Source organism: Nelumbo lutea, chromosome 1 (genome assembly GCF_056320005.1).
Source record: "Nelumbo lutea isolate HS-2025 chromosome 1, American lotus-T2T, whole genome shotgun sequence".
NCBI classification, from domain to species: Eukaryota; Viridiplantae; Streptophyta; class Magnoliopsida; order Proteales; family Nelumbonaceae; genus Nelumbo; species Nelumbo lutea.
Window position 1 is genome coordinate 202650403 of NC_142684.1, and position 27515 is coordinate 202677917.

General features: G+C 36.2%; 1 protein-coding gene across 1 annotated transcript; it reads right to left on the reverse strand.

Moving 5' to 3' along the window:
• Window positions 1–23054: 23054 nt before the first annotated feature.
• LOC148880434 (uncharacterized) lies at window positions 23055–27039 on the reverse strand. The gene is made up of 2 exons (XM_088962342.1): window positions 24164–27039; window positions 23055–23607 (listed from the first exon to the last, which is right to left on the reverse strand). The coding sequence occupies exons 1-2, from the start codon at window positions 26829–26831 to the stop codon at window positions 23204–23206; spliced, it is 3072 nt and encodes a 1023-aa protein (XP_088818468.1). The 5' UTR covers window positions 26832–27039; the 3' UTR covers window positions 23055–23203.
• Between the last annotated feature and the right edge of the window lie 476 nt (window positions 27040–27515).

The following is a 27515-nucleotide window of genomic DNA, read 5'->3' on the forward strand; positions in this document are numbered from 1 at the left end:
CCAATCAGATGAGTGACACGTCTTGGGAGGACAGACATGCCACCACCTGTCGAGAGACGTAGGTGCAGTTTGTCAGGCTAGCAGGGACTGCGCCGTCAGTCAAGAGATGTGGTGCAGTCTGGCGGGTATGGTCTTGTCAGATAGAAGCTTCCTGAAAGTGTTATGTCGCTTAATAGCGAGCTGCCTTGTAGCAAGCTATTCCATAGCGTGCTACCTTGTAGCGAGCTATCCTGCTACGAGCTACCTTGTAGCGATTCCTCTCGAGGTTGTCTTTGGGGTAGTTTTCCTGCCTAAGTACCAGAGCGAGCTGGTCATCCTAGCTCGCAAGCTGGGATAGACTTGTCTTGGAGAATTCCCCTTCAATATGTTGGGGGTCCTCGAGCTCGTGCTATAGCGAGCTCATCCTGTGGCGAGCTGTAACGTAGCGAACAGTCCTGCGAGCTCGTTACTTAGTCGCAACCAGGCCGTTGTGCTGAGCTGTTACTTTTGTTGAGTCATGTCCATGTGTCACCTTCTGAAGGGGTCGGGTCAAATCGCCTTCCATCAGGTTCCTTCAGCACCATCAATGTTGAGTTTCACCGCTCCTGATGGTGGTTTTGACCACCTAGTTGAGTTGACAATCAAAGGGGAGTGAGGCAAGTTGTGAACACTTGATTCATTGAGAGTATTTTGGATAATCATATTTGCAAATATCTGAGCCTGGTTGATAATTGGAGGAGGGTGGAAAATTAATCCTTTAAAAACCAACTCATTGCATGCTGTCCAGATGAACCATAACAGGCTTGCACTTCTCAAGAAAATATAATTTTCACCATTTTGTTCCTTGTCCAACTCCATCCATCATTCTATCCAGTTAATGAGGTGGCCTACTTCATTGTTCATACGAATATTCAAACTGGAACCAAATCAGATACATCAGACCATCTCACAACCAAAAAATAAGTGCTGAACTGTTTCCTCTTATGCATTGCATATGGGGCATGATTTATCTGATATGCGGTGGAGCCTGAAGAGATTAACTTTAGTGGATAGGAGATTAGAAACACTTCCAAATGAAGAGTAGAATATTTGGTGGTAGTAACTTGGTCCTCCAAAATGAATTTCATCTTATGTTTTGAGTCAACAAGTCACTGTTAGAAGATGAAGGAAGTTCATTTAGTAAGGATTTCATACCAGATGAGGTGGAGTAATTATCTCTGGGCATAGGGAGCCACACTAATTTATCATCAAAATGAGCTTCCGAAGCAGGCAACCGAATTGAGAGAATTGATTGGATTTTGTTGTGGTCAAAGTAATGGACCACTTTGTCGTGATCCCATGTTCCCCTCTTGTGATTGATGAATTCAGCTACTTCGGTGTTGGAGAGGTCTTCACTTACTTTGGTCCAATCAGCTTGGATGCCTCAAATCCAGTTATCCACAAAAGCATTTACAGCCCATCCTGACCCTATTAACCATCTACTACCTTGATGTAAGAATTGTTTGCAAGTCATTAAGCTCTTCCAAGTGGTAGAGGCGCTGGCTTTTGATTTTGCTAGCCAAAAATTTTGATTTTCTACATATTTGGCCTTGAGAATTTTTACCCAAAGTGCATTATTTTCCTTCAGGAATCTCCAACATAATTTCGATACTAATGCCTTGTTCCTCATTTTAGTATCATGAAGACCAATTCCACCCTGATCCTTGGGTTTCAACAACAATTTCCACTCCTTTAAGTGAACTTTGTTTTTTCCTTCAGCTGAGCCCCACCAAAAGTCTCTGCAAAGATTATTGATTGATGAGCAGATAGCTTTTGGCAATAAGAGAGTTTGCATATGATAATTTGGAACAGCTTCTATGGTTGATTTTATAAGCACTGTACGACCAACTTGGGAAATAGTTTTACTTTTCCACCCACTCAATTTCTTTTGGATTTTCTCCACAACAAGGTTCCAATCTTTAATCTTAGAACTGCTGAAAAATAGCGGCCCGCCTAAATAGCGTTCATTTTTGTTCATCTGTCTCACCCCTAGGAATGAAGCCACTCTCAATTGTAGTCTTCTATGGGTATTGTTACTAAAATAGATAGTTGATTTTTGGAAGTTTATCATTCGTCCTGACCATCTGCAGAAAAGATCAAGAATCTCCTTGAGACGATGTATTTCAGTCCAAGAGGTCTTACCAAACAGAAGCAAATCATCCACGAAACAAAGATGGTTAATCTTGATGCCCGATCTTCTAAATTTAATTCCATGAAGAGTACGACGCTCTAAATTATCACAAAGGAGAGAGGAGAGAGCCTCAATGCACATTATAAATAAGTATGGAGACAATGGACATCCTTGACGAAGTCCTCTCGATGGCCTGAATGTTTACCCAGAAATGCCATTAACCAGCCCTGCCAAGCTAGGAGTGGAGATGCAAGCTAAGATAAGAGAGCAGAAACTACCCCGGAAACCCAATGACTCTTGGATCAAATTAATCAACTCCGGGCCAATGAGGTGCCACAAATGTTGATAAGCAATAGCCTGAAGCCTTAGTAGCACGAATGCTGAAAACAACTTCTTTGATTTCCTCGACCTCTAGAAGGCGACACAACATGTCATTTTCGTGAGGGGTGATTTTCGGGTTAAGGCCATGAAAATCCAAAACATCTGGAGTGGAAGAGCAAAATAATTATTTATAGTAATCTGTTAAGATCTGCCTGATGGTTGAGGGGGAGGACGTCCAAGATCCATTCTCATTCTTTAGCCAGTGGATTGATGTTCTTCTTTTGTTATTGGAGGCCAACATGTGAAAGTAACGGGGGTTACAACCCCCCTCACGTATCTTTGAATCCCGAGATCTTTGTTTCCAATATTCTTCTTTCTTTGTCCAACCAACGCTCAAGTTCGAGTCGCACAGCTTTTTCCTCTTCACCCATATCGCAAGCCACATCAAGACTTGGTAAATAAGAGAGCTGCTGTTCCAACCTTGGAATGTGGTGGTGTAAACAACCATATTTACGTTGGGCCCAAGAGACCATTCCATTCTTAACCGTCTTGCATGTATCAATGAAAGATCTTGGAGCAAGAGTCCAATTCTCAAAGAACTTGTCCTAGAAATCATTGTCCTTGAACCAAAAAGATTCAAACCGGGTATGTCCAGTTCTTTTTTGCTTTAGAACAAGCCGCAACAACAGTGGTGAATGATCACTGGCGAGCGTTGGCAAGTGGAATACAGTCGCATTTGGGAAAATTTCTGACCAATTGCAGGAAACTAGAGCCCGATCCAAGCGCTACTTTACTAGGTTCTGGGTATTGTGACGGTTTGACCAAGTAAAATGAGGACCGGCACCACCCAAGTCAATTAAAGCACAATCATCGAGGAGTTTAGTGAACTCTTTTAGCACTCTTACTTTTAGTTGAGCTCCAGTGTTTTTTTCCCCAACTTCAGTAATCATATTCAGGTCACCAATTATGCAGTAAGGTTCATTATTGGCACTATTGAAAGATCTAACAAAATCCAGAAAAGATCTACGCCCTTCATTTGATGGATGCACGTAACAACAAAGAAGGTCCCAGGTGGCATAACGGGGAAAACCATGGATTATAGAATCAGAACTTGAAATTATCTCAGCATGGATGTTAAGATCCCAACCAAACCACAAGCCTTCAGCAAGGCCATGACAAGGAACAATATGGATTTTGTAGTTGTTACAGAGACGTAGCAACCTTGTAGACTTGTCTAACGAACTCTTTGTTTCAGATAGGAAAAAGAAGGACGGACGTGCCATAAAGAGAAGTTTGTTAAAATTTTGAACTGTCAGTCGACTTCCGCACCATGGCAGTTCCAGGTCCACAGGCATGTTCAATTTCAGATTAGTCTCCGTAGCTTTCAAGCGAGCTCTTTTCTTTAGTCGAATACGGTCTTCTGAAACATGTGGTAACTCATTGGGAATGCAGTCCATCTCGTCTTCCACCAGAGGTTCGGCATAATCTGCTTTACGTTTGGTGGCTATCCTCTTTGTGACTTCCCTTGGCGCATGAATAATGAGAGATCGATCAGAGAGAATTGCAGGGGCATGATTGAGGTAATGGAATGAGATGAGTCTCGGTTGTACTTGCCTGATTTGGCCACCGACAATTTCGGTAGTAAACCTGCCCTCCCCTTTTGTAGGTATTTTCTCTCCGTCGCATCTATCTGCAAGTCGGGTTGTGAGATCTTTTATTTCTGGTTCAGTGCTCTTTGAGTGGATCGTTGGTTTAACTTTGCTTGAGTCGTTCCTCGAGTTGCACCTCATAGCACTAGTATGGTGTTGGCCGTTGTCTTGGGATGGCAGTTTTTGAATATTCAGACCCACTTCCATACTTAAAACCGAGTGTAATGGATCAGAGATTTCACAAATCTTGTCGGTAGCAATTAATGGGTTAACTGATAAAGCATGTACATTTTCCATGTTTTGAACATTGGATAACTTGCCTATTTTGGCGGAGTCATAACCGTTTGAAACGGTTTGAACTCCGCCTTTCTCGGAAGATGCTCCATTTTCCAAAATTGATTCGCTCCCTGTTGCTGGAATTGCCATCTTCTCCGGTACTGGTGACGGAGATTGCTTCTGCGGTGTCGATTCCGTTCTTGAGATTTTCATTGATGGTGATGAACGGTATTATACCGGAGTTCGGATATCTGCCGTGATTCTCTCCGTGTCTAGAGACAACATCTGTGCTTTAAGTCTCTCATATTGGATTTGGCGCGCAAAAAGTGCAAACCTCGAAAGTCTCTAATATTGGATTTGGCTCATATCGGATATCTGCCGTTAATGGGGTCACTGAAACTTTGGAGGAGAAGATCTGATGCGTGTCTGAAGACGGCGTCTTTAGAACGTTATTTGCCCCCACTTAGTTTTATCGAGTTTGCTGTTGGGTAGGGGTGTTCACGGGTCGGGTTGGGTCGGTTTCTTGGGATTTTCCCAACCAACCCAACCTGGTCGGGTTCGCTAAGGTGGGAACCGAAACCGACCCACTGACAGGCCAAACCGACCTGGTCGGTTTGATTCGGGTTGGGTCGGTTTTGGTTTTGTTCCTGTACAAAGCCAAGTAAAATCTGAATTAGTTGATAATTTGATATTCAAGAGTCTAAGATAAATCTAAATTTAATTCAGGTAAAGAATAAAATCAATAAATTCTTCATGTAAAAACAAGTGTCAATAATGGGCCTTCTAGAGTAAAAAACTAGGTAAATCTAGGTATGTAAATCAATAAAATGAAAATTTAGAAACCTTCTAAATTATAATCTAGGTAAAAAACTAAAAAATGACACCTAATTGAATTCTAATTGTAATTGCCTAATGAACCTTCTAGAATTCTAGTTCTACTAGAACTCTAAAAGTAGAAGACTATTAGGAATTAGGAAACTACTCAAACTAGGAAGTAGGAACTACCAAACTAGTAGAATACTAGTTCGGTTTGGGTCGGGTTGGTTTTGGTTTTCATGTAGGAAAACCGAAACCGACCCGAGATTTCGGTTTATGTATGTGCCCAACCCGAAACCGATTGGTACGTATGAAAACCTGACCAACTCGGGTTGGGTCGGTCCGGGTTGGTCGGGTTGGGCATTCTTATGAACAACCCTACTATTGGGTTACAGGAAAATCCATTTCCAGGATACAACAGAGCATTGGGTGAGAATCTGCAATCAGCAAAGTTGAAGAATTTCCGAAGAAACCTTCTGTGAGACTGTGACAGACCGGACTGAGAGAGAGAGAGAGAAAGTGAATTTCAAAATTGTGTGTTTTTGGAGTCTGATTCATGCTCGTTAAATAGTTTATAAAGAGGTATGGAGAAAAGATAGGTGCTGGTTTAGAGAAGCACCTTGAACAGTCACAATATTTGTGACTGTTTAAAAAGTAGTTAACAGTTAATGACTATTAACTTTGAATTGCGCCTCTTGATCACACCCGATCGAATCGTGACTGTTGATCTCATCAACGGTGATCAACGGTCAGCATCGCACCAAAACCAAAGCCACCTTTCGCGAGCCACACGGATGCAAGCAAAGTGCGCCTCTAAAGCGCCTCATTGCACCTCACACACCACGCACATGTGTGCGCACGCATTGCACGGTATCAAACCCCATACTCTCCTCTACTATTTCTAAGGAGTGTATTAAAATACTGAAAACAAGATTATAATTTTCCAATATGGGATAAATTCAAAACTGGGTTTTATAAGAGAAAAACTAATTTTTCAATCAAGTGTGCAGACACAATTTCTCATATAATTGACCAATCAAACCCATTAGATTTAATCTCTTATGAGATTAAAATCCAACAAGGATTTTGTAGGGTATTTCTCGTGGTAAAGGAGCCGATACATCAATGTTTATCTTCAGCCATGCGAATCTACCCGATTTTGTTACCTCTTCTTGTGATGGTCGGTAAGGTTTGCCAATTCGCGATGCCACCTTGCAAGCGGCATTCACGTTCAAATAAGCCAACGAGAGCCTAATCAGATGAACATAGAGGAGATCTGCATGTGTAAACTCATAGGACTCTGGCTTTTGGGACGGATCACCTTTTTGGAGGATAATAAAGCCATCCTCCAAAAGCCAGGGTCCTTTGTCGATGATCTGATCTTGATTGAATGAGTTTTCAAACCTCACCATGTAAGCATCTTTAGTGAGCTCTAGAATAGCTGTTGTCGGGACCTTCCAAGCTTTTGTGATCATGTCCTTTAAAACAATGGACTTTACTATTTTATCATTATGCACCTTAATAATAAGGTTACGTTGCCATGCTTCATTTGGTAGAGCATCTTCAGCAGAAGCCTCCACTACGTTAGGAGTGGCAGGGCCAAGGATTCTGGAGAGCTCACGGAGGATATCATCATCAGCCATCCAGGTGGATGGAGTAAGAGATCACAGGGAGATGGGAAGCAAAGGGATGGAGTGGCAGGGCCAAGGATTCTGGAGAGCTCACGGAGAATATCATCATCAGCCATCCAGGTGGATGGAGTAAGAGATCACAAGGGGATGGGAAGCAAAGGGATGATGGAAGGGGGTTTTGTAGAAGGGGAGAGGTGAAAGAGAGAAGGTATGAAAACCTGCATAAGAGGTAGGAAGGAGATTTTTAGAATATCTCCAATATTTACATATTACCATTAATAAAAAAAATGTGTGGATAGGCGTGAGTAGAATTCTGTAGGCAGGAGATCAGTTCCTCAAAGAGTACTCACGGTCATAATATCACATCTTGCTATGTATTAGGGACATCTCTCGTAAGTATATATATAAACATAGCAGTGAAGAAACTTTCTTTTTTTTTAATTTTTTAATTTATTTATTTTATGTCATTTTTGAAACAATCAATGAAATGCACTTTTCCACCACAACGTAAATAATCTCTTCTTCTAAAATTTCTCTTAAACTACCTCCCCCACTATCCCCACTATCTCTAATTTCTATTTATCTTCTAAATTATCTCTAATTCTTATTTATCTCCAAAATTATCTCTAATTTAGTAGAGAATTTAACTCTTAAATTATCTCTAATTCCTATTTATCATCTCCCTTACTTTTTATCTATATCTATCTAAAGAAAGTTTGGATTAAAAATTTTAAGAATTATTTAAATATTCTAACATAATTATATAATAATTTTAAAATATTTATTAAAAATACAAAAAATAATTTTATAATTTTACAAAATATATCAAAAAATTATGTACTAACAGTTTAAATTATGTTTTTTCGAATTATCAATTTAAATGTTTTTCAAATATTTAATAATATGCAATAGCTTTAAATAAATAAAATTCAAATAACAAAAAATTTAAATATTTTATAGATTATTTAAATATTTATCATAATTATATTTTAAATAGTTAAAATAATGGAATTATTTAATAAATTTAAAGAATTTCTTCAAAGTAGAAAAATAATTATAACATAATATTGAAATTAATAATAATTTAATATATTACAAAATTAATAATGAAATTATGTAATAATAGTATCAATTATGATTTTATAGATAATAAAATTCAATAAATAAGTAATATTTTAAAGTTTAAATATTTTACATATTATTTAAATATTTAAATAACTAAGTATTTTAAAAAACAAAGTATTTCACATAACTAGATTTTAAATAGTTCAAATAAAGAAATTATGTAATAAATTTAAAAAAAATATATGAAAAATTAGAAAAATAATTATAACATAATATTGAAAATAATAACAATTTAATACTTTTACATAGAATTGTAAGTGACTAATTTCACTTGAATCAAGCAATAATTCGAGAAAATAACTTTCAAAAAATTAATATTTATTAATAATAATTTTTAACTCTTAATCTGTATTTACTATATAATTATATATACTAAAATTAATATTTATTGCATTTCATTAATTATTTATTGTTTTTTGTGATAAATTTATTTTCAAAGATTATGTATAAATTTATTTTGTTTTGTTATTTAATAGAAAACTTTCAATAATTATTGGAGATTAAACTACTATTATTGAAAATTTTTAATTTAATTTATTGTACTTATTGATTAATTAATATTTATCACAGATTAATCTATTTTTTGAGATTATACTGTTTATCGACTAAGTTAATATATTTTTAGTACTTATTGTATTTTGTAATTATTGTAATTATTGTATTTTTCATTATCAATATATTTTTAAAAATTATGTATTTTTGCTATAAATTTTCAATAATCATTGAAGATTAACTATTGTAATTTATCGGAGATATGACTATTAATTTAGCTAAAATTATTAGTGTTTATGAATTGGTTCGGTCCAACTGTAGGTTATTTCGCCAACCAAATTGACCTGGTCAGGTTGGGGAGTTGGTCAACTGAAATCGACTGGCCTTTTGTGAAAATCAACCCACTTAAATTGTATTGATTTGGGTCGGTTTTCACAAAAGGTCAGTCGGTTCGAAAGATTTAAACTTAAAAATTAAATTTAATCTTAAAAATTATAGTACAATTATTAAAAAATAAATTTAAAGTTAGATTTATAAAATAAATTATTTTAGACTAAGAAATATGTGAAATTTCTCACTTTTTCATATTAAAAATTATATTTAAAATATAAAATATTAGTATATATCCATGGTTAGGTCATTTGATTTTAGCCGATTTACAAATGGCCAAAGTGAAACAGATCTAACTTGGCTGAATTGGGAATTTCTTGAACCAAAGCTGACATAAAATACTAGAAAACCGACCAACTTGAGTCGAGTTGATCAGGTTGGTCGGTTTCATAAGTTTGATGAATAAACCTAACAAAAATTAATTATTGTTATTTTGTATTATAGAAAGTTTATTAAAAGTAGTATATAAAATATGAATAATTATTAATTATTTAAAAAGTTTAAAATAAAAAACAATTGTATACTCTTATGTGTTCCTATTAGGCCATTTACTAGAACACACCTTATAGTTTTACATATTTACTTAAACCTACCTTATATTTTTCATTTCAGTAAAACATCCCATATATTTTACAACTTATTTACTCAATCAACCTTTCATTAAGGAGTGTTTGTTTTGCCATTAGACCCTTGATTTTTTCTTCCCAAAATGCCCTTAACACTTTTTTATATAGAAAACAAAATTGGCCAAATATAGCCAATAGAGTGGTTGTCCGTGTCTTATTAAGGGCAAAAATGGTATTTTTAATTCTATTTTAGTTTGATTAAATTTATTTAAATGAACAATAGGGTCAATACTGTCATTTTCCACTATCATTTAATGGAAGATTGGTTAAATCTATTGCAAATTATAAGTGGTGTTTTAGTAAAATGCTAACTATAGGGTAGATTTTAGTAAATCCATGAAACTATAAGGGTATCTTAGTAAATGACTCTTTGTATTATTTATCTTTCGCTTAATAAACCCCATGCATTGCATGGGTCCCCGCTAGTATATATTAAAACAATGCAGTAAAGAAAATTTCTCCTTTCTTTTGAATTTTTTTATTTTTTATTCCACATCATTTTCAAAACAATCAATGAGATGCATTTTCCCAATAACCTAAATAATATCTTCTCCTAAAATTTCTCCTAAATTACCTTGCCCACTATCCCCCACTTTCTCCAAAATTATCTCTAATTCCTTTTTATCTTCTAAATTATCTTTAATTCCTTTTTGTCATCAAAATTATCTCTAATTCCTATTTATCCTCTCCCCTACTATTTATCTATATCTATCTAAAGAAATTTATGATTAAAATATTTAAGAATTATTTAAATATTCTAACAAAATTATATAATAACTTTAAAATATTTATTAAAAATACAAAAATAATTTTATATTTTTTGAAAATATATCATGAAATTATCTACTAACAATTTAAATTATTTTTTTCAAGATTATCAATTTAAATGTTTTTTCAAATATTTAATAATATGTAAAAACTTTAAATAAATAAAATTCAAATAACACAAAAATTTAAGTATTTTATAGATTATTTAAATATTTAAATAACAAAATATTTCTCATAACTAGATTTTAAGTAGTTAAAATAACGAAATTATGTAACAAATTAAAAAAAAATTCTTCAAAATAGAAAAATAATTATACCATAATATTGAAAATAATAATAATAATTTAATATATTACAAAATTAATAATGAAATTATGTAATAATAGTATAAATTAGGATTTTATGGATAATTAAATTCAATAAATAATTAATATTTTACATATTATTTAAGTATTTAAATAACTAAATACTTAAAATAACAAATATCTAACATAACTAGATTTTAAATAGTTAAAATAAATAAATTAGGTAATAAATTTAAAAAAAATTTGAACACTAGAAAAATAATTATAACATAATATTGAAATTAATAATAATTTAATATTTTTACATAATATTGTAAATAACTAACTTCACTTATATCAAGTAATAATTCAAGAAAATGACTTTCAAAAAAATTAATATTTGTTAATAATAATTAAACTCTTAATTAATCTGTATTTATTATATAATTATACATACTAAAATTAATATTTATTGAATTTCAGTAATTATTTATTGTGTTTTGTGATAAATGTATTTTCATTGATTATGTATAAATTTATTTTGTTTTGTTATTTAATAGAAAACTTTCTATAATAATTGGAGATTAAACTATTATTATTGAAATTTTTAAATTGATTAATATTTATTAGAGATTAAACTATTATATGAGATTATACTATTTATTAACTAAGTTAATATAGTTTTAGTACTTATTATATTTTTGTAATTATTATGATTATTGTATTTTTCATTATCAATATATTTTCAACAATTGTGTATTCTTGCTATAAATTTTCAATAATTATTGGAGATTAAAGTATTGTTATTTATCAGAGATGAGACTATTAATTTATCTGAAATTATGAGTGTTCATTAGTTGGTTTTGTTTAGTCGCAGGCTATTTGGCCAATCAAATTGAATTGGTCAAGTTGGGGAGCTGGTCAACTGAAACCAACTGACCTTTTGTGAAAACCGACCCACTGAGGTTGTGTCCATTTGGGTTGATTTTTTGGTTTGGTGAGTTGGTTCAAAAAATTTAAATTAAAAAATTAAATTAAAATTTAAAATTATAATGCAATTATTAAAAATAAATTTAAAATTTTTATTTATGATATAAAATATTTTGGACTAAGAAATATGAGAATTTTCCCACTTTTTCACATTAAAAATTAGGTTGAAACAGTGACCATTCACTCCAAGGGAAAAGTGGTTTAGCCTCTGAATCAGGTTTTAAACAAGATTTAAAGTATAGATACACCTCGATGCAACGAAACCCCATACTTGATTTAACAAGAAAAAAAACATCAAAATCTGTTGAAGGAGGTTGGTCTAAGGCCTGCCTACACCATAAAATGGGTTTTGACCAAAGGAGCTAAATTTTACCAATACTACATCGGTTACGAGACCTATTGTGTTGAAAATTTTAACCTAGATTTTAAAACATTGATAGGATACCATACGTTTGAAATAGGGTTTCTATTTGAAACTCTACCTCTGAACAACTATCTACCAAGAAGAAACAGTAATCTGGCCTATGTAGCTCGGGTGCAACAAGCCATACATATCGGTTGTTTCAGCCAAGACCAATAGAACCCTAGATAGCTAAGATCCACACCGCAATTAGGCCCTACAAAAGCTCAGCCTCAGCCTTCAGAGTTGTTGTACCCTTTCTTTTTGGCAAACTTGAGTTGTTGAAGGCTTGAAGCCAACTCGGGTAGAGAAAAAGAGAACTGATGTAGGGTGATTTGGCCCGACCTAGTAATAAGGGGACACGTGGACACGACCTAACTGACAGGATGACAACTCATCCCGTTGTACCAAGTTTGCGACGGACCGAGCTCCAATAATCGAACCACCTCGGGGCAAGTCCACCTCGAAGCAAGTTCACTTCGGAACACGGTTGCATCAGGATCAACTTTGTTAAAAGGCACTTCAACATTCATACCAGGTCGCATCCTAAGGGCACTAGCTCAGGTAATATTGAGCGACCTCTACGCAATGATCCCGAAGATCCTGCCACCAGATTCCACGCTTTACGGGATCACACCTCGTAACGGCTAGTCTTATCTCCCCAGTCCAAATTGAGCAGAAGCGATAAGCCTTATCGGCGTTATCTCCTGTCAATATGAAAACATGCCTCATCATATCAATAATCCCGGAACCACTCCAAAAAATCCACGAGGACTCCAGTATATAAAGACCCCAAACCTCCAGGGGCAAATGTACGCGTAATCTCTGCTCACTAGCTCTCTTGCTTTCTAAGCTACCATTAGCTCGCAAATTACTGACTTAAGCATCGGAGCGACCTCGACGGGTAAGCACCTTCGGGTTCTCTGATTCTCTCTATGCAGATTAGCCAACTTCATCTTCTACTGGAAGCTAAGTCATCTCCTGCTAGGAGCAGCCGGATTGCATCGCATCAAGAACCCTTTCTTTTTTTGCCATGTTAGGAAATGGGAAGCTTCTGTCATCACGTGAAAATAATTTATAAGTAGGAAAGATGTTTTCAATGCATGATAGGATGTGGGTGTGAGGTGCCCGGTGTAAGAAACAGATCCAGTGTCTCACAGAGTACAGGGGAGCTCAAGAAAAAAAGAGGTAAGAGGATGTGGTGAGCGTGGCAGGGTACTATTCTAATTTTGAATCTAAACCCCTATTCCTGCAAACCAAATGGGGCCTTATAGTGGCCTGTGGTGGAAGTAAAGGGCTTGGGTGCAGGGGTGAAACCACAAGCAATATAGTTTGGAAAAGTAGCAGGCAGCTGATTTGGGCTCTCCAGATATTTAAGTAAGCCTCAATTTGAAAAAAGTACAAATACAAATATATACAGTGTAAATGCATACCAAATAATACAAAATATAAGGTTTCACATTCTACATATTTATATTTATACTCCCAAACTGAGTCCAAATAAAACTTATAAGTTGTTTGATAGGAAGGAAATTTATTTATTTTTGGTGAAAAGTTGATTCAATATTCTTTTGAAATGGAAATTGATCCTTGAGCATCTGTTCTACATTAATTACCTGAGGAACGAGCAAGTAGTGGGCCAGAATAGTGAATCTTTGTAGCCTTGGGATCCAACCCTGACGAAGAAAAAGAAAAATGATCAGTACCTGATGAATGATGATTATAAACTCTACCAGAAATACACAATACACAAAAAGACTTCCAAAGCAAAGAAAAGGAGCTTTGATCATGGACTCCAGCAAAGGGAAAAGAATTTTCTTATAATATGTATGCATATATAAAGCAAATTAGTTATGCATCAAACTTACACTTGAAACAGGATTTCCTTTGACTAACTTCCATGTGCATCTATATGATACACAAGGTGATGGGAAGAAAGCATGGGAATAACAAATCCACACATGGTCCATCTGGATCACAATAATAATTAACAAGTGATTAAGTGATCTACAATTATATAACATTGGTTCTAGATGCTGCAAAAAATTATTTCTTTGATTTTATGTAAGGGTGTCAATGGACCGGTTTTGGATTGGACCCCGTTCAGTCCAAAATCAATTTGGATGGATTAGACAGACCAACAAGACATACTGGATTGGACCAATCTAGTCCAAAATATTTATTAGATTGAATTAGATATGGTAACAAATTTATATTGGATTGGGTTGGATTAAGCCAATATCTGGTTTATTGATGTAAGATAAGAATATAGGACCGGGTTTGAGTTGAAACCAATCTAAATCAAAATGAATTTGAACAGTTCAGATGGTCTAGACATTGAATTGGACCAATCCAAATTGGTCCAAAACATTCATTGGACTAGATTAGACCCGGTCCATTTATAACGGACTCACATTTATATGTCAAACATTGTTTATCAATCATTTGGGGTCAAATCCATTAATAAATAATGTCATGATTAAATAATAAATAATCAAAATAAATAAAATATATAATACAAAAAAAAACTGGGCATGCCATTAATATTGTGTATTCATTATATTGAACAAAAATAAGTATGAAACGTAAGAAGTATTTTTGTAAATGATGAAAATGGAATGCCAAAATTAAAATCAACATATAAATGAAATGATGTCATAGTCAAATAATAAAATTTATAAAAATAAAAAATACAAAGAATCACAAAAATAAATATTATACTAAGATATAATTTTATCAATAATGAAAATAGAATACAAAATTTAATGTCAACATAGAAATCAAATTATTTTTCTTTTTGGGTCGTGATTTAGTGGTTTGAGTCAAATGAATTAATGGATGATATAATAGTTAAATAAAAAATATTTAAAAAATAATAAAAAAATACAAATAATCAAAATAATATATAAAAAATAATATGCTAATTATGTGAAATATACCTTTTCAGTTGAGGTATGTTTCACATAATTAGATATGACTGAGATCGGCCTATTCTTCAGAACAAGTTGTCACTCTTGGCTTCTTCCTTAGTGAGTGGCTGAATTTGAAGTACACGGGGACATGTGATGAATAGGCACGGTGTTAACATGTTATGTTAATAGTTAAAAAACATATAAATTGCATACTTGCTGGCGGTTGATTTGATCAGATTCATCCTAACTCTGATACACATTGTGTTCATCTTCATTGCTGGAATACTCCCTTACTACTCCCAATAAATTAAATGCAGTCAAGTCGGTGATAGAAATAAAACGAAACTTGTCTAATTATAGATTTTTTTTCGATAACCAACGAAATCGTTCAGGTCAAAAGTGTTGTTTAGGGATGTGATCCGATCAGACCTGGTTGTCTTGTCCCCATTAATACTTGGTTTTATTCTAGGTTTGCATATTAAAGATTGAAACACCCTTCCATCTGGCACCATAGAAGTTGCCTAAGTTACAGGCTTCAATTCAGATGATAATTGATCACGATGTCCACGGTTGGCATGGTGAAGTTTTTGACACTTTAATCATGCATCTAATTTACCATTTGTTTATTGAAAGAAATGGCAAATTGTTAACTACACCGCATTAACAAGTCTATAGTCACCAAATAAATGTAGTAGAAGTGTTCGTTGCTATTGTTGTTATTTGGTCAATGGCATAATCCTTCATTGCCACTCTTAAGTTTTGTATTTCCTTGGTTAATCTATTAAATGAAACTAATCCATGGCATGTTTAATCATCCAAAAGTCACAGAAATGCAAAATCACAGTTATATTTGAAATAGAATCAGGTGTTGCAGTCAAAAGCCGGTTTATGTTTGCTACTGCTGGCCCATATTTATAGTGGAAGATCCCTAAAAAGATAATTTGTTTGGAGAAAGTTGTTAGAAAAAATGAAGGAACCCAGATCAGACTTTAATATCTTAGAAATAACGGAGGAACCTAGATTAGATTTCATCTTTAATAGGCATTGTTGTCAGCCAAAATTGAAGTGGTTGGCAGAGTCTCGTCTTCGACTATGGGAAGTAGCTCAGTTGCAGCGTCAAGGGTATCAACGGCAAGGATGGAAGTGGCGATATCTTTCACCACGGGAAGAGGCTTAGTTGCGGCGAATGGGTTTCACGCTCTGAGGTCAGTGAGGGTGAAGGGGCAGTGGGGAGGTATGGTTCTATTACCATTGGAAGCTGAACTTTGCCTCGGCGTTACATATATACTACTTACATCTGATGGATGGTTCTGTTACCGTTGGTAGCTGAAATCTTTAGGTGAGACCTGTTTGATACAGAAGACAACCTGAGAGTTGTTAATCTTGCTGGTGATTAGAGATAGAGAAAGTAAGCATGGAAAAAGAAAATAGCAATACATCGAGGAAATGTATGATATTGTTATACCGGGCGTAGTAGGAGATGGCTTTTGAAGACTTTGACCTGTTGACCACAAGCGGACTTATCCACAGAGAAACCCTTCAATGGTCTGTCTTCGGGCTTCCATAGTGCAAGCACACCATGGTGTCGTCTAATAAAGCAAGCTCATATGCATTCAAAATGCTTAAACCTTGAAGATTAACTCTCGCTCTCTGGTACTATCCTTCCTACCCACAAAGTTATAGATTCCTTCTTAGTCATTTTGATCTTTCCTATGCATCGAAATTCCTTTGACAATGAAGAAGATGACAGAGCTACAATCTCTAGTGAAGTCTCAACCTCGGATAAGCTCCCTCAACCACCGTGAAGGAAAGCTTCTGTGGTGGCCATTGTGCCCAGTCGCTTGACCTTTGCTGCAACCACCCAAATAAAATCTTTGAAAGGAGGTGGTGATGGCAATAGGAGAGCTTTTGGCCCAGCCACAACTGATCTCTCGTTATCTCCGCCAACAACTGCTCTTAAAGCTTTTTGTAACACCCATGCACAGATCATTTGAATTGTGAAACTTATAAAGAAAAGGGTAATATTGGATTTTAAAAATTTTTTACAGGTCACATGGTGTCACATGTACACAAATTGTGATGGAACATTAGTGGACACTAAAAATAAGGATAAGCCTAGACAATTGTCAGAAAACTTGGGAATACTTTATGATCATATATAAACAATAAGGGTAGAGTTAGCCAATTAGCTAAACCATAAGGGTAGTTTAAGAAATTTGCCCTAGAAATTTTAAATAGTCAAATAGGAATCTTTTTCAAAGTTAACTGATGGAACACTAACGGAGGGAGGTCTTTGTCTAACGACCAAAGTTGAGGAGGATCTTTGTCGTAAAAAATGTATAGGGGGCTTTTGTCACAGACCCCATAGTATAGGGGGTCCTTGTAATTTACCCTTCTTTATGATTTGTATTTGCAACCTGTAAACTGTTGTCTAGGTTGAGTGGTTTGTCGGTTAGACTGTCTAGGTAAACGGTTTGTTGACCAATCAAACAAAAAAAAAAAAACAGACTAGGCCTTAAATGGAACTAGGAATCTAATCATTCCTGGGTCAAACAATTTGACCATCCAAGTCAATGACATTTTTAAAACATTGTATTAAATAAAGGGGCTTTGTTGTTTTTTTTTTTTTTTCTCAACTCAAATACCACTACTTTTGAATTTGGTCCATCTTTGATTATGAAGGCAAAAAACATAATTTAAACTATTACTTTTCACTATTAAGTCATACATTCAAGGCAATATCTCTAATAAATTGAAATATAAAAATTATAAAAAAAAATTGGACACCTCTCTATTATTCATCATATTAAACAAAAGTAAGTATGATAATAAGAAGTATTTTTTAATGTTGGAAATGAAATGCAAAATTCAAGTTGAGCGAAGAAAATTATTAAACCTTTTAGGTCAAATGGGCTAACCATGGTTCAAAGTATCAATACTCTCAATATGCAAAGTTCGGCTGAAGAAAACTATTATTTCTTTTATAACATTTTGATTTGATGTCGTGATAGGGGCCTTGCCACATCATCTTTTTAACATTTTAAATGGGCTAACCATTGTTCAAAGTATCAATATCTAACTTCCATTAAAACCTGTATTGGAGGCCCAAAGATATGCCCCTATCGGGTGTATTATTTTGACATTTTTAACCTTGTTGTTAACACATATGTCATAATTAAAAAACATTTTTTTAAAAGGATGAAATTGACAACAATTATTAAAAATATAGGAATTTTGTAGAAAACATTTAGATCCATTTCTAATATTATGTCTTCATCATATTAAAAAAAAATAAGTGTAATAAATAAGAATTATTTTTATTAAAAATGTAAATATAATAAAAAATTAAATTAATCCGAAAATTGTTTTTCCATCTAAGTAGTGGGTTAATGGTTCAACCATTTGGGTAAAATGGACCAACCAATGATGTTATAATTAAGTAATGAAAAAATAAAAAATATATAGGAATACACACATTATTACAAAAATATAGAAAGTTGTCTTCTGTAAAATGGTGTAAAATAGATAGTTGAACCAATGTTATAAGGCTTGGATTGGCCCAAATGATTGAACAGATTATCCATTGACTTTTTTTTGGGTTCTAGTTAAATGATGGTTTTCATTTGTGTACGTACAAATTTTTAATGAATGTATGATATTAGAGAAGTGCCCAAATGTTTTTCTACAAAGTTGTTTGTATTTTTTATACTTTTGTGTGTTTTATACTTATAGAGAAGTGCCCAAACATATCTATAAAAAGTTATAGATATAACATCAAGAGTTGACACATTTTGTTCCAAAAGGTTGATTGTTGATTTGCCACTAAACAGGAAAACAACTTCATTTTTAGGTTGGTTTTGAATTTGTTTTTTTTTCTATCATCAATAAAAGCAATCATTATTTATCACACTTATTTTTCTTTAGGCTCAATTTGGAAGGAGTACAAATACAAATATATACAGTGTAAATGCTTTTATTTTGTATGCATTTACACTAGACTTGTTTGTATTTGTACTCCTTCCAAATTGAGCATTAGGGTAAATTGTTGAAACCTCCACTAAAATTTGAGACATTATTGCAAATAGGCCCTTCTGTTAGAATCCTCTAAAAGGAGGCATGACAACGTCCAAAATATCCATGTAATTACTATTGAGGCTGGTTTTCTATAGAAAAAAAAAACAATACAAAATTTATGAAAACAAAAAAAAAAAGTATTTAAAATTGCAGTTTTACCTTGAGTGATTCTAATAGAGGGGCATTTTGGTCAAAGTAACTACATAGGTAATTTGAACATTATCATGCCTCTTTTGAGAGGATTCTAATGAATGGATCTATTTGCAACTATATCTCAAAGTTCAGGGGAGGTGGATGCAATTACCAAATTTTGAGGAGGTTTCGACAGCAACAAGAAACTTCAGGGGATGTTTCAACAATTAGCCTTTTTTCTTTAATATGGTTAATTAATATAGGATTCAATGAAATAATGGGGGCTAATGCCCTAAATATAAGGGTTAATGAGAGGAAATTGTATGAGGAAAAATGTATAGTTCAAATTACATTTTGTGCCCTCATAATTAAAGAGGGGTTGAATTCAAAAATAGGGGTATTCTAGTCAAAATACAATTAAATAAATGTTAGTGGGAGTTAAAACCTTAAATATAAGACTTAATGAGTGAGATTTGAATGAAGAGAAATGTGGTTGTTCAACATATTGCAATCAGAGAATGCCCAAATTAATAAAATTGGGGTATTTTAATAAAAAAAATCACACTCTCATTATCTCATATCTGACTGAAGTGGGTTAAGTTGTGAAAATTTACCAGGTCAAGTTGTCCTTGAGACAAGCCTGTCATAGTGTAGGTCTTGACCCATCTGAAATACAAAACTGGATCAGCTTTACATGTCCTACCTACCAGCCCAGCATGGTTGTTTATCCAGAATCCAGGTTGAACTGCTTGCAGTTACCACTATTTATCTCATATCTGACTCATTTTGTCTTTCTTATGGGGCATTAAGACGTTTGTTTTTAGGTTAAACCAAACACCACTCATTTTCTTCCTACGAAATCATTTGTTAACCTTTCTGTTGAGTCCGGATCTCCTGCCCACACAAACTCTGCTCATGTCTACCCACATAACATCGCAACCACACATGGAGAACATCTCATCCTCCTACATAGTATTATGCAAGGGGAGATGTTCTCAATTCACAAGAGTAGTATGTTGTGGGTAGATGTGGGCATAATTCTCGTGGATAGGAGATCCGGAGTCTTTTATGTTCTACTTGTAGTTGTAAACAATAGCAATTTTCAAAGCATCAAGTGAAATAAACGACATGACTTGCAGAAGCTCCAAATTTGTAAGCAAATCGTTAAATTTTTACTCTTCATCAACTGAGATATGATTGAATGTATTAATATATTAATGCCCAAACCGTGTTAGAAATCACATCAGTCCATAATAAAATATTAAAATGGTTTGATTTAATTTGGTCTCCATGTTAAAACGATTTGGTTTGATCTAGAAAATTTTCAGATTATAATTTACTGGTTTGGTCTGAGATTTTTCCCAAACTACACCAAACTGGATATATAGTGAACACCCCTAAGCATTACTAAGTGCCACATGGGTGATGGGATATCCGAAAATGCCTCTCCATTGAGGGAAACAAATTTTTTCATTTGAGAGGAGGTCAGTTAGACCTAAAAATCTGTGACAAAAGGTTTTGTGTTACTATGACTGCAATTTGATTTTAAATCTTACAGTGAGGGTTGTGTGTTTGTGAGTATGTGGATTTTGGGAGAAGGGTTGTAGGTCTGAAACTTCTGCTAGTAGCCTTTGTTATGGCCTCTGAAGACTACAACCTCTGGAACTTCTTTCAACCAAGGAGGAATGAACAACAGTCTTGACTCTATGAACTTTCTAACGACCACTATTCCCTTAGTTGGTAAAAATGATTTGACATGGTCTAAGGAGATGCGGGTGTACATCACAGCCTGAGGTAAGGCAGGGTATATCAATGGAAAAGTGAAGGAACCTAGGATTAGTACTGCTGAATATGACAAGTGGGACCAGGAAAACTGCATGATTATGACATGACTTTTGACTACTATGCTACTATCGGTTAAGCATAATTTTGTGTGGGCTGAGACAGCCAAGGAAATATGGGAACAAGCAATGTCAACTTACTCCAAGCAAAGACACTATACTATAGTCTATCAATTGCAAGCTGAATCTACAACATATAAACAAGGGGAAAGTAGCTTATCCACCTACTATCCGAAAATACCCCTCACATCTATTACCAACACAGCTGTATATTAAATGCTATCTAACCAATCACAAATGAACACACTAATGTTATATAGTTTTGTGGTGGAGCAGATCTGGTTCCAACTTTTTAACCAGAAAAGAACTGTTGTGATCACTATGATCACATGGAGTTTGGCTTCTATCAAGGTAAGTCGGTGCTCACACCCTTCGAGCAGCCCCTTACAACCTTGCATTGGAAATATCTCCCATGAAATAAATCACATAACTACGGAGATATTCCCAACGCAAGGCTGTAAAGGCTGTTGGAACGGGATTTACCTTCACTGAAGCCGGACTCAATTACATGCGACCTCCCTTTCAGAGGAGAGAAGATGCAGAAAGAAATCTGAATTCATACAAAATAAGTTTTTTTATGTCACAATAAAATGCACACTTTCCCTCTTGCATTGCTACAATAGTACTGTACACAATTTCAATTCAGGGAAAAGCGAATTCAGATTTTCTCTTCACACAACACGCTTCACAGGCTCACACTAACCTCACAGATAAACCTGATCATAGGCCGGATTTGGACTTAATTTTTGTCAAAATTCTAATGAGTTTGATCCAAAATCCGAACCCGAACCTGAGATAGTGTAAAGTTGGATTCAAAATCCAGCCCATGAATATATCTATTCATACAAGACTATGGGAAAACTTAGTAATTGCTAACAATAATGAATCAAGAGCTTCTTCCTCTTGTTATTTAATTATTTAAAAAGCAGATAAAAGGAACTTACATTGGATATTCAAAGCAATGCTTGGCTTTGCAGTGCTCAGCTTTGGCATAAAATAGGCCCCACGTGTAAAAGCTTGCTACGCCAAAAGAAGAGAGACACATGGTTATAATCATTCTCTCTGTTGACATTTTCTATCTTTGACGACATTGGATGCCTCCTGCTTTGTGTACTTCATTCCCTACCTAATATCTACTACTCCGTGATCCCCCAAAAGTATCCTTCGGATCTCTCAAAGTGCTAATTTACAACAATCTACTAATTCATCACTTCTTATGTATATTATACCCTTCAGTTTAGCCTTAGAAGTTATTAAGGAGTTCGACTTCGGTCAGTACAATGACCATTCGAACAGCTTTTAGAGTCTTGCAATAAGAAAATCTCTATTTTAATAGCCTCTCTCAATCTTGCATTGGGATTATCTTCCTAGGAAAGAAATCACACAAGTAGTGAGATATTCTGAACAGTCATTGCACTGACGGAAGTTGAACTCTTTAAAGAGAGGATAATTAAGAGCCGCAAATGGTATAGGATTTTTCTCCCATTTGAATTCAAATTTGATCTCATTAAAGGCTATCTACATTCAGTCCATTTATAATTGGATCAAATATGAATCTTTCCTAATTCATCCAATATAATTCCATTCATTTCCATCTAAATGTGTTATATTAACAACTTATATTTATCCATTAGTAAGGTTGTTTTTTGGTAAAGTAGTAAAGTTGGTTCGAAAATATTGTGTTTTTATTAAGGGGGTGTTTGATAAGATGGTTGGTTTTATTTAAAAAAAATAAAATAAAAATAACTACGATATCCACAAAATTAATATCCTAAAATGTCATAGGTTCAAGTTTCAAACAAGTGATTTTCAATTCATTTTGTACATTTTATAATAATATAATAGTTTGATTACTTTTATTTAAGGTCGAAAGTTGGATTGCCTGCGCCTTGAAGAATCTCAACTACATTGGGCTTGGGCTTGGGATAGAAAGAGGGCCCATTCAAATTGAACCGATTACTATCCCAACTCGACCCAAATTGCACCCCCACTTATAGTTAAATTTACCATTCATAAGATCTGATTGGAATTTGGGTATTAATTAATCAAATTTGGATCTGCACATGTCCAATTTGATCCGATCCCTTGGGCCTTGTCAGCCCCAGGATGATTAGAATAATAACCCAAAACTAACTTGCATGATTAATTAGTTTATGAAACAGAATTTCCATCAACAAAAAAGGAAAAAAGATCCTAAATTTGAATTCCTTCTGATCGTGTACGGCTATACCAACCCCCATAATGAAAAAGAAAGCATAAAATTAATATTAACACTCTAATCCTGACTTTTGAGGCACAGAGTTAGCACCACCACCGCCGCTGTCACCTTGGCTGCCGGGGATCTTCCTATTGGGCTTGGCCTCTTGCAGCATTGACACAACGTCCCTCATAGACGGTCGGTCAGCCGGGTTGCGGCTTGTGCAGAGCAATGCTATTCTTAGAACCAGCATCATCTCTTCGCTCACGGAAGCGCATGATGCACCGGCATTCTTGTCAAGGATTTCCGTCACTCCATCCTTGCTCTTGATCTTCGACCGCACCCAATCCACAATGCTGTTGCCGTCCCCGAATTCGGCGTCCACCGATCTCCTCCCACTCAGTATCTCCATCAACACCACCCCGAAGCTGTATATATCGCTTTTCTCGTCCACTTGTAATGTATAAGCATACTCTGCAAAATTAATTAAACTCTACTCATCAATTATCCTCCTGCCTCAATCTCAATTAGTTAAACTTTGATTTCCACCTCCCACTCATCTGAGCTCATGTGATGTGCACATCAAAAGGCTCTCATTATTTTTGTTTTTAAGTCTTCGGAAATCTGAACCAATAATAAAAAAAAGTGGGTAAAAAAGTAGGGTATTTCACGCGCAATAGTGCGCAATGAACTCAACTACAAAGGGCGCGGTGAGAAAAGAAGGAATCTTCTCATCTCCCATGCCAGATGCCACCATTCAAAAATTGAATACTTGAGTTGAGGATGCGCCGATGTGCACCACACCCTGACGCTCACTGTAGAGTTAACACCATTACCTCCTCAGTCCTCATTCCAAAAAGAAAGACAACGTCACTAACGTGAGCCGTGGAGGCAGCAGAGATAGATATGGATATATAACTCCAAGAGTAAACCCTCATCTCATCTGGTCATCTGATCTTAGAGACTTAGCGAATAAACGAACAAATTGAAGAATGAGAGACCAACTCAACAAAACGTACTACGTACGTACCTGGCGCAATGTAGCCGTACGACCCGGCAATGACCGACATGGACTCGTCCGTTTGGATCAACTTGGCCACGCCAAAATCTGCCACCCTCGCTTCCATCTCGGCGTCCAACAAAATGTTGCTGGGCTTCACGTCCCGGTGCACGATAACAGGGTCACAGTCGTGATGGAGGTAACAGATCCCCTGCGCCACGCCCAGTGCTATCTTGTACCGGGTGACCCAATCCGCTATCAGATTCTCTCCCTTGTTCCTCCCATGCAGTAGGTCGTCCAAGCTCCCATTCGGCATGTATTCGTACAACAGCAATGTTGTCTCGTTGTTGCTGCAACACCCTAGTAGTCTCACGATATTACGGTGTCTCACGTTCCCCAGCACATCCACCTCCGCTAGCACACCTCGCCTCCTCCGCACCGTATCTTTTTGCGTACCCCACAGCTTTTTAACCGCTATGATCTCGCCACCTGGCATTTCTGCCTTGTATACGGTCCCTGTGGACCCCATCCCGATTATCTTATCGCTCATTGATAAACATTCTAGCACATCATCCGCCGTGAAATTCAATCTTTGGAACGCGGTTAGCTTCCATGGGCCAGCCTTTTGATCATCTACGAATCGACGGCCGTAATTCGCGTGGAAGCATCGGCTACCAGCTATCAGAACGAAGAGCCCGATGGCGAAAGCAGCCGCCATGATCCACACGATCGCTCCGGCGGTCTTCTTGGGTTGCTCATGGAATCTGGCGTCATCAGTCGTCATCCTGTCGGAAGCGCAGGGTTTCTCGACCACTCCACCGCAGAGGCCCTCGTTGCCGAAGAATGACGATGGATGGAGGTTCGGGAAGATCGTGCCGGAAGACGGGATAGGACCAGTAAGGAGATTGAACGACACATTGAAGCTCTCTAACGTACTGCAGTTATCGAAGTTCGAGGGGATCGTACCGGTGAGGAAGTTGCGAGAGAGATCAACGTCGGTGATGGACGGTAGCGTCGACAGTTCCCACGGGATTATCCCAGTGAGCAAATTTTGCCGGAGATTCAAAGACAGAAGCTTCTCACAATGGTCGATATCCCACGGAATGCTTCCATTGAGCGAATTTCCCTCCATTTCCAGCTTATACAGGCTTCGGCATCCGATAAAATCGGGAATTTTCCCTGTGAGTTTGCTGAAACTCGCCGAGAATATCTGTAGATTCGGCGCACTCCATATGTTATCCGGTAATGGACTGTTGAATGAGTTCTCGGAAATGTTCAAGTATTCCAAATTCACGGACTTGCCGAGATCTCTTGGGATTTCGCCGGTGAAGTTGTTCTTGCTCAGGTCCATGTAAGTCAGGTTAGGCAAGAGACCGAAACCGAGAGGGATGGCGCCGGACAGTCTGTTATCTTCGATCCGGAACCTCCACAGAGAAGTGCAATTTGAAAGTGATGGAGGGAGCTCAGAGTCAAACCTGTTGGAAAAAAGAATGAGTCGAGCAAGTCGATTTCCATGGCAGAGACTCGGTGGAATCGGACCAGATAACGAGTTGGAAGAAACATCGAGCTTCTGCAACTTCGCATTTGAGCCAAGGTTTTGTGGCAGATTTCCTGTAAGCGAATTGTTCCAAAGCAGTAGGGACTCGAGGTTGGGAAGCTCGCCAATTCCAGCTGGGATCTCGCCAGTTAGATCGTTGTTCATTAAGCTCAACAAAGTCATCTCCTTTAACGAAGACAAACCCTCCGCAATCTGACCAGAAAGCCGGTTATCTGACAAATCAAGTACCTTCAATGCCCGCAACTCCGAGTAGGTCGCCGGAATTGGACCATCAAATCGGTTTCTGAAGAGAAAAAGCGACTCGAGCATGGTTAAATTGCCAAGCTCCGGCGGCAGAAGACCAGATAAATTTGCAAAGGCAACGTCTAGATATCTGAGTTCCGATAACAGCCCGAACTCCACCGGAATCCCGCCGGAGAACTCATTGTACCCAATCTCCAAATGCTCCAGCCTAGTCATAAAGCCTAACTCAGGTGGAATTGGTCCATGCAAAAGATTCCCAGCTAAATGTAAAAACTTTAATCTCGGCAAACCTCCAATACCCGTCGGTATACCACCTTTGAAGAAGCTCCCCCCGAGGTTGAGCTCTTCGAGAAACCGAAGCCGAGTGATCCCATGTGGCAACGGACCAGTAAAGCTATTGCTGTAACCGTTAAAAACTGTCAAAAACTTGAGCTTGGTGATCCCGGGCGGGAAACTACCATTAAAATTGTTGTGACTGATGTCCAGTGTCCTGAGCATCGATAATTCAAAAATGGCGGTAGGAAAGGTTCCTTCAAATGCATTGCCGCTGAGGTTCAGATTGTTCAGTTGAGATAAAAAACGGATTTCTGCAGGAATGAATCCAGAGAGGTTCTTGTGAGAGAGATCGAGTGAGGTAATTTGGGAGGTATTTCGATCACATACAACCCCTGTCCAGGAACACCAAAGTGGCGTAGAAGAAGAAGAGCTAGAAACGGTGGTGGGGTTCCAGTCGCGGAGAGAGGAGAGAGGGTCCTTGAGAGAGGATTTAAGGGAGAGCAAAGAAAGGAATTGAAGAGGGAGAGTTGCAGAGAAACCCACACTGGTTCTGAAGATGAATAAAGACAAGAAGAAGAAGAAGAAGAAGAAGAAGAAGAGCGGGTGAGAAGTGATTTTCATGGTTTTCCGGGAGTGGGAGTGAGAAGTGAGAGGAGGAGGGGGTTTAAAGGGGTGAATTTAAGGGAGGAGAGGTTTCGATGAAGAGAAGGGCCTTTTGGGAGTGCAGGGTGCAGAGGGTGTTTCATGATGATTCCTCCAGTGGTGTGGTGTATGGGAGGGAAAAGGAAAGAAAAAAAAAAGCAGAGAGAGAGAGAGAGAGAATTGTTTCACTAATAATACTGACTGTACTGCGACAAACTATTTGTATTCATGTACTAGTCTCTCTTTTCCTCTTTGGTGACAATCTTTGTCTCTCTTTATTTCTCCAAATTTTATTACTTTTTGGTTTTTGGGTAGTTGATTAGCTCTACTTTTTCATCATTTCTTGTTTCCCTTGTATCATCAAATAATAGCATTGTATAATTGATGACCTGGTTTAAAGAATTTCAGCCACGTACCCCTAATTTATCTTATTCTTGTTCTTCTTTTTTTTTTTTTTTTAATTTGTATATTAAAATGTAAGTGCTGCATTCTATATTGATAATAAATGCAAAAAATATAATTGGATTATACAACCACCATACTTCTGTTCAGAACAATTGAAGCTTTGTTTGTTTGCAATACAATATATGTATTCTACATAAATACCTATTTTTCGGTTAAAGGATGTAAAGTGAATGTTCAGTTCTAACCCTTTTTCTTTTT

Bases quoted from the DNA above. Each gene is read 5' to 3' on its own strand.
- LOC148880434 (XM_088962342.1), bottom strand. From the start codon at position 26,831: ATGAAAATCACTTCTCACCCGCTCTTCTTCTTCTTCTTCTTCTTCTTC. The intron at 23,608-24,163 runs GTACGTACGTAG...TTAATTTTGCAG, and splicing joins GTACGGCTACATTGCGCCAG to AGTATGCTTATACATTACAA.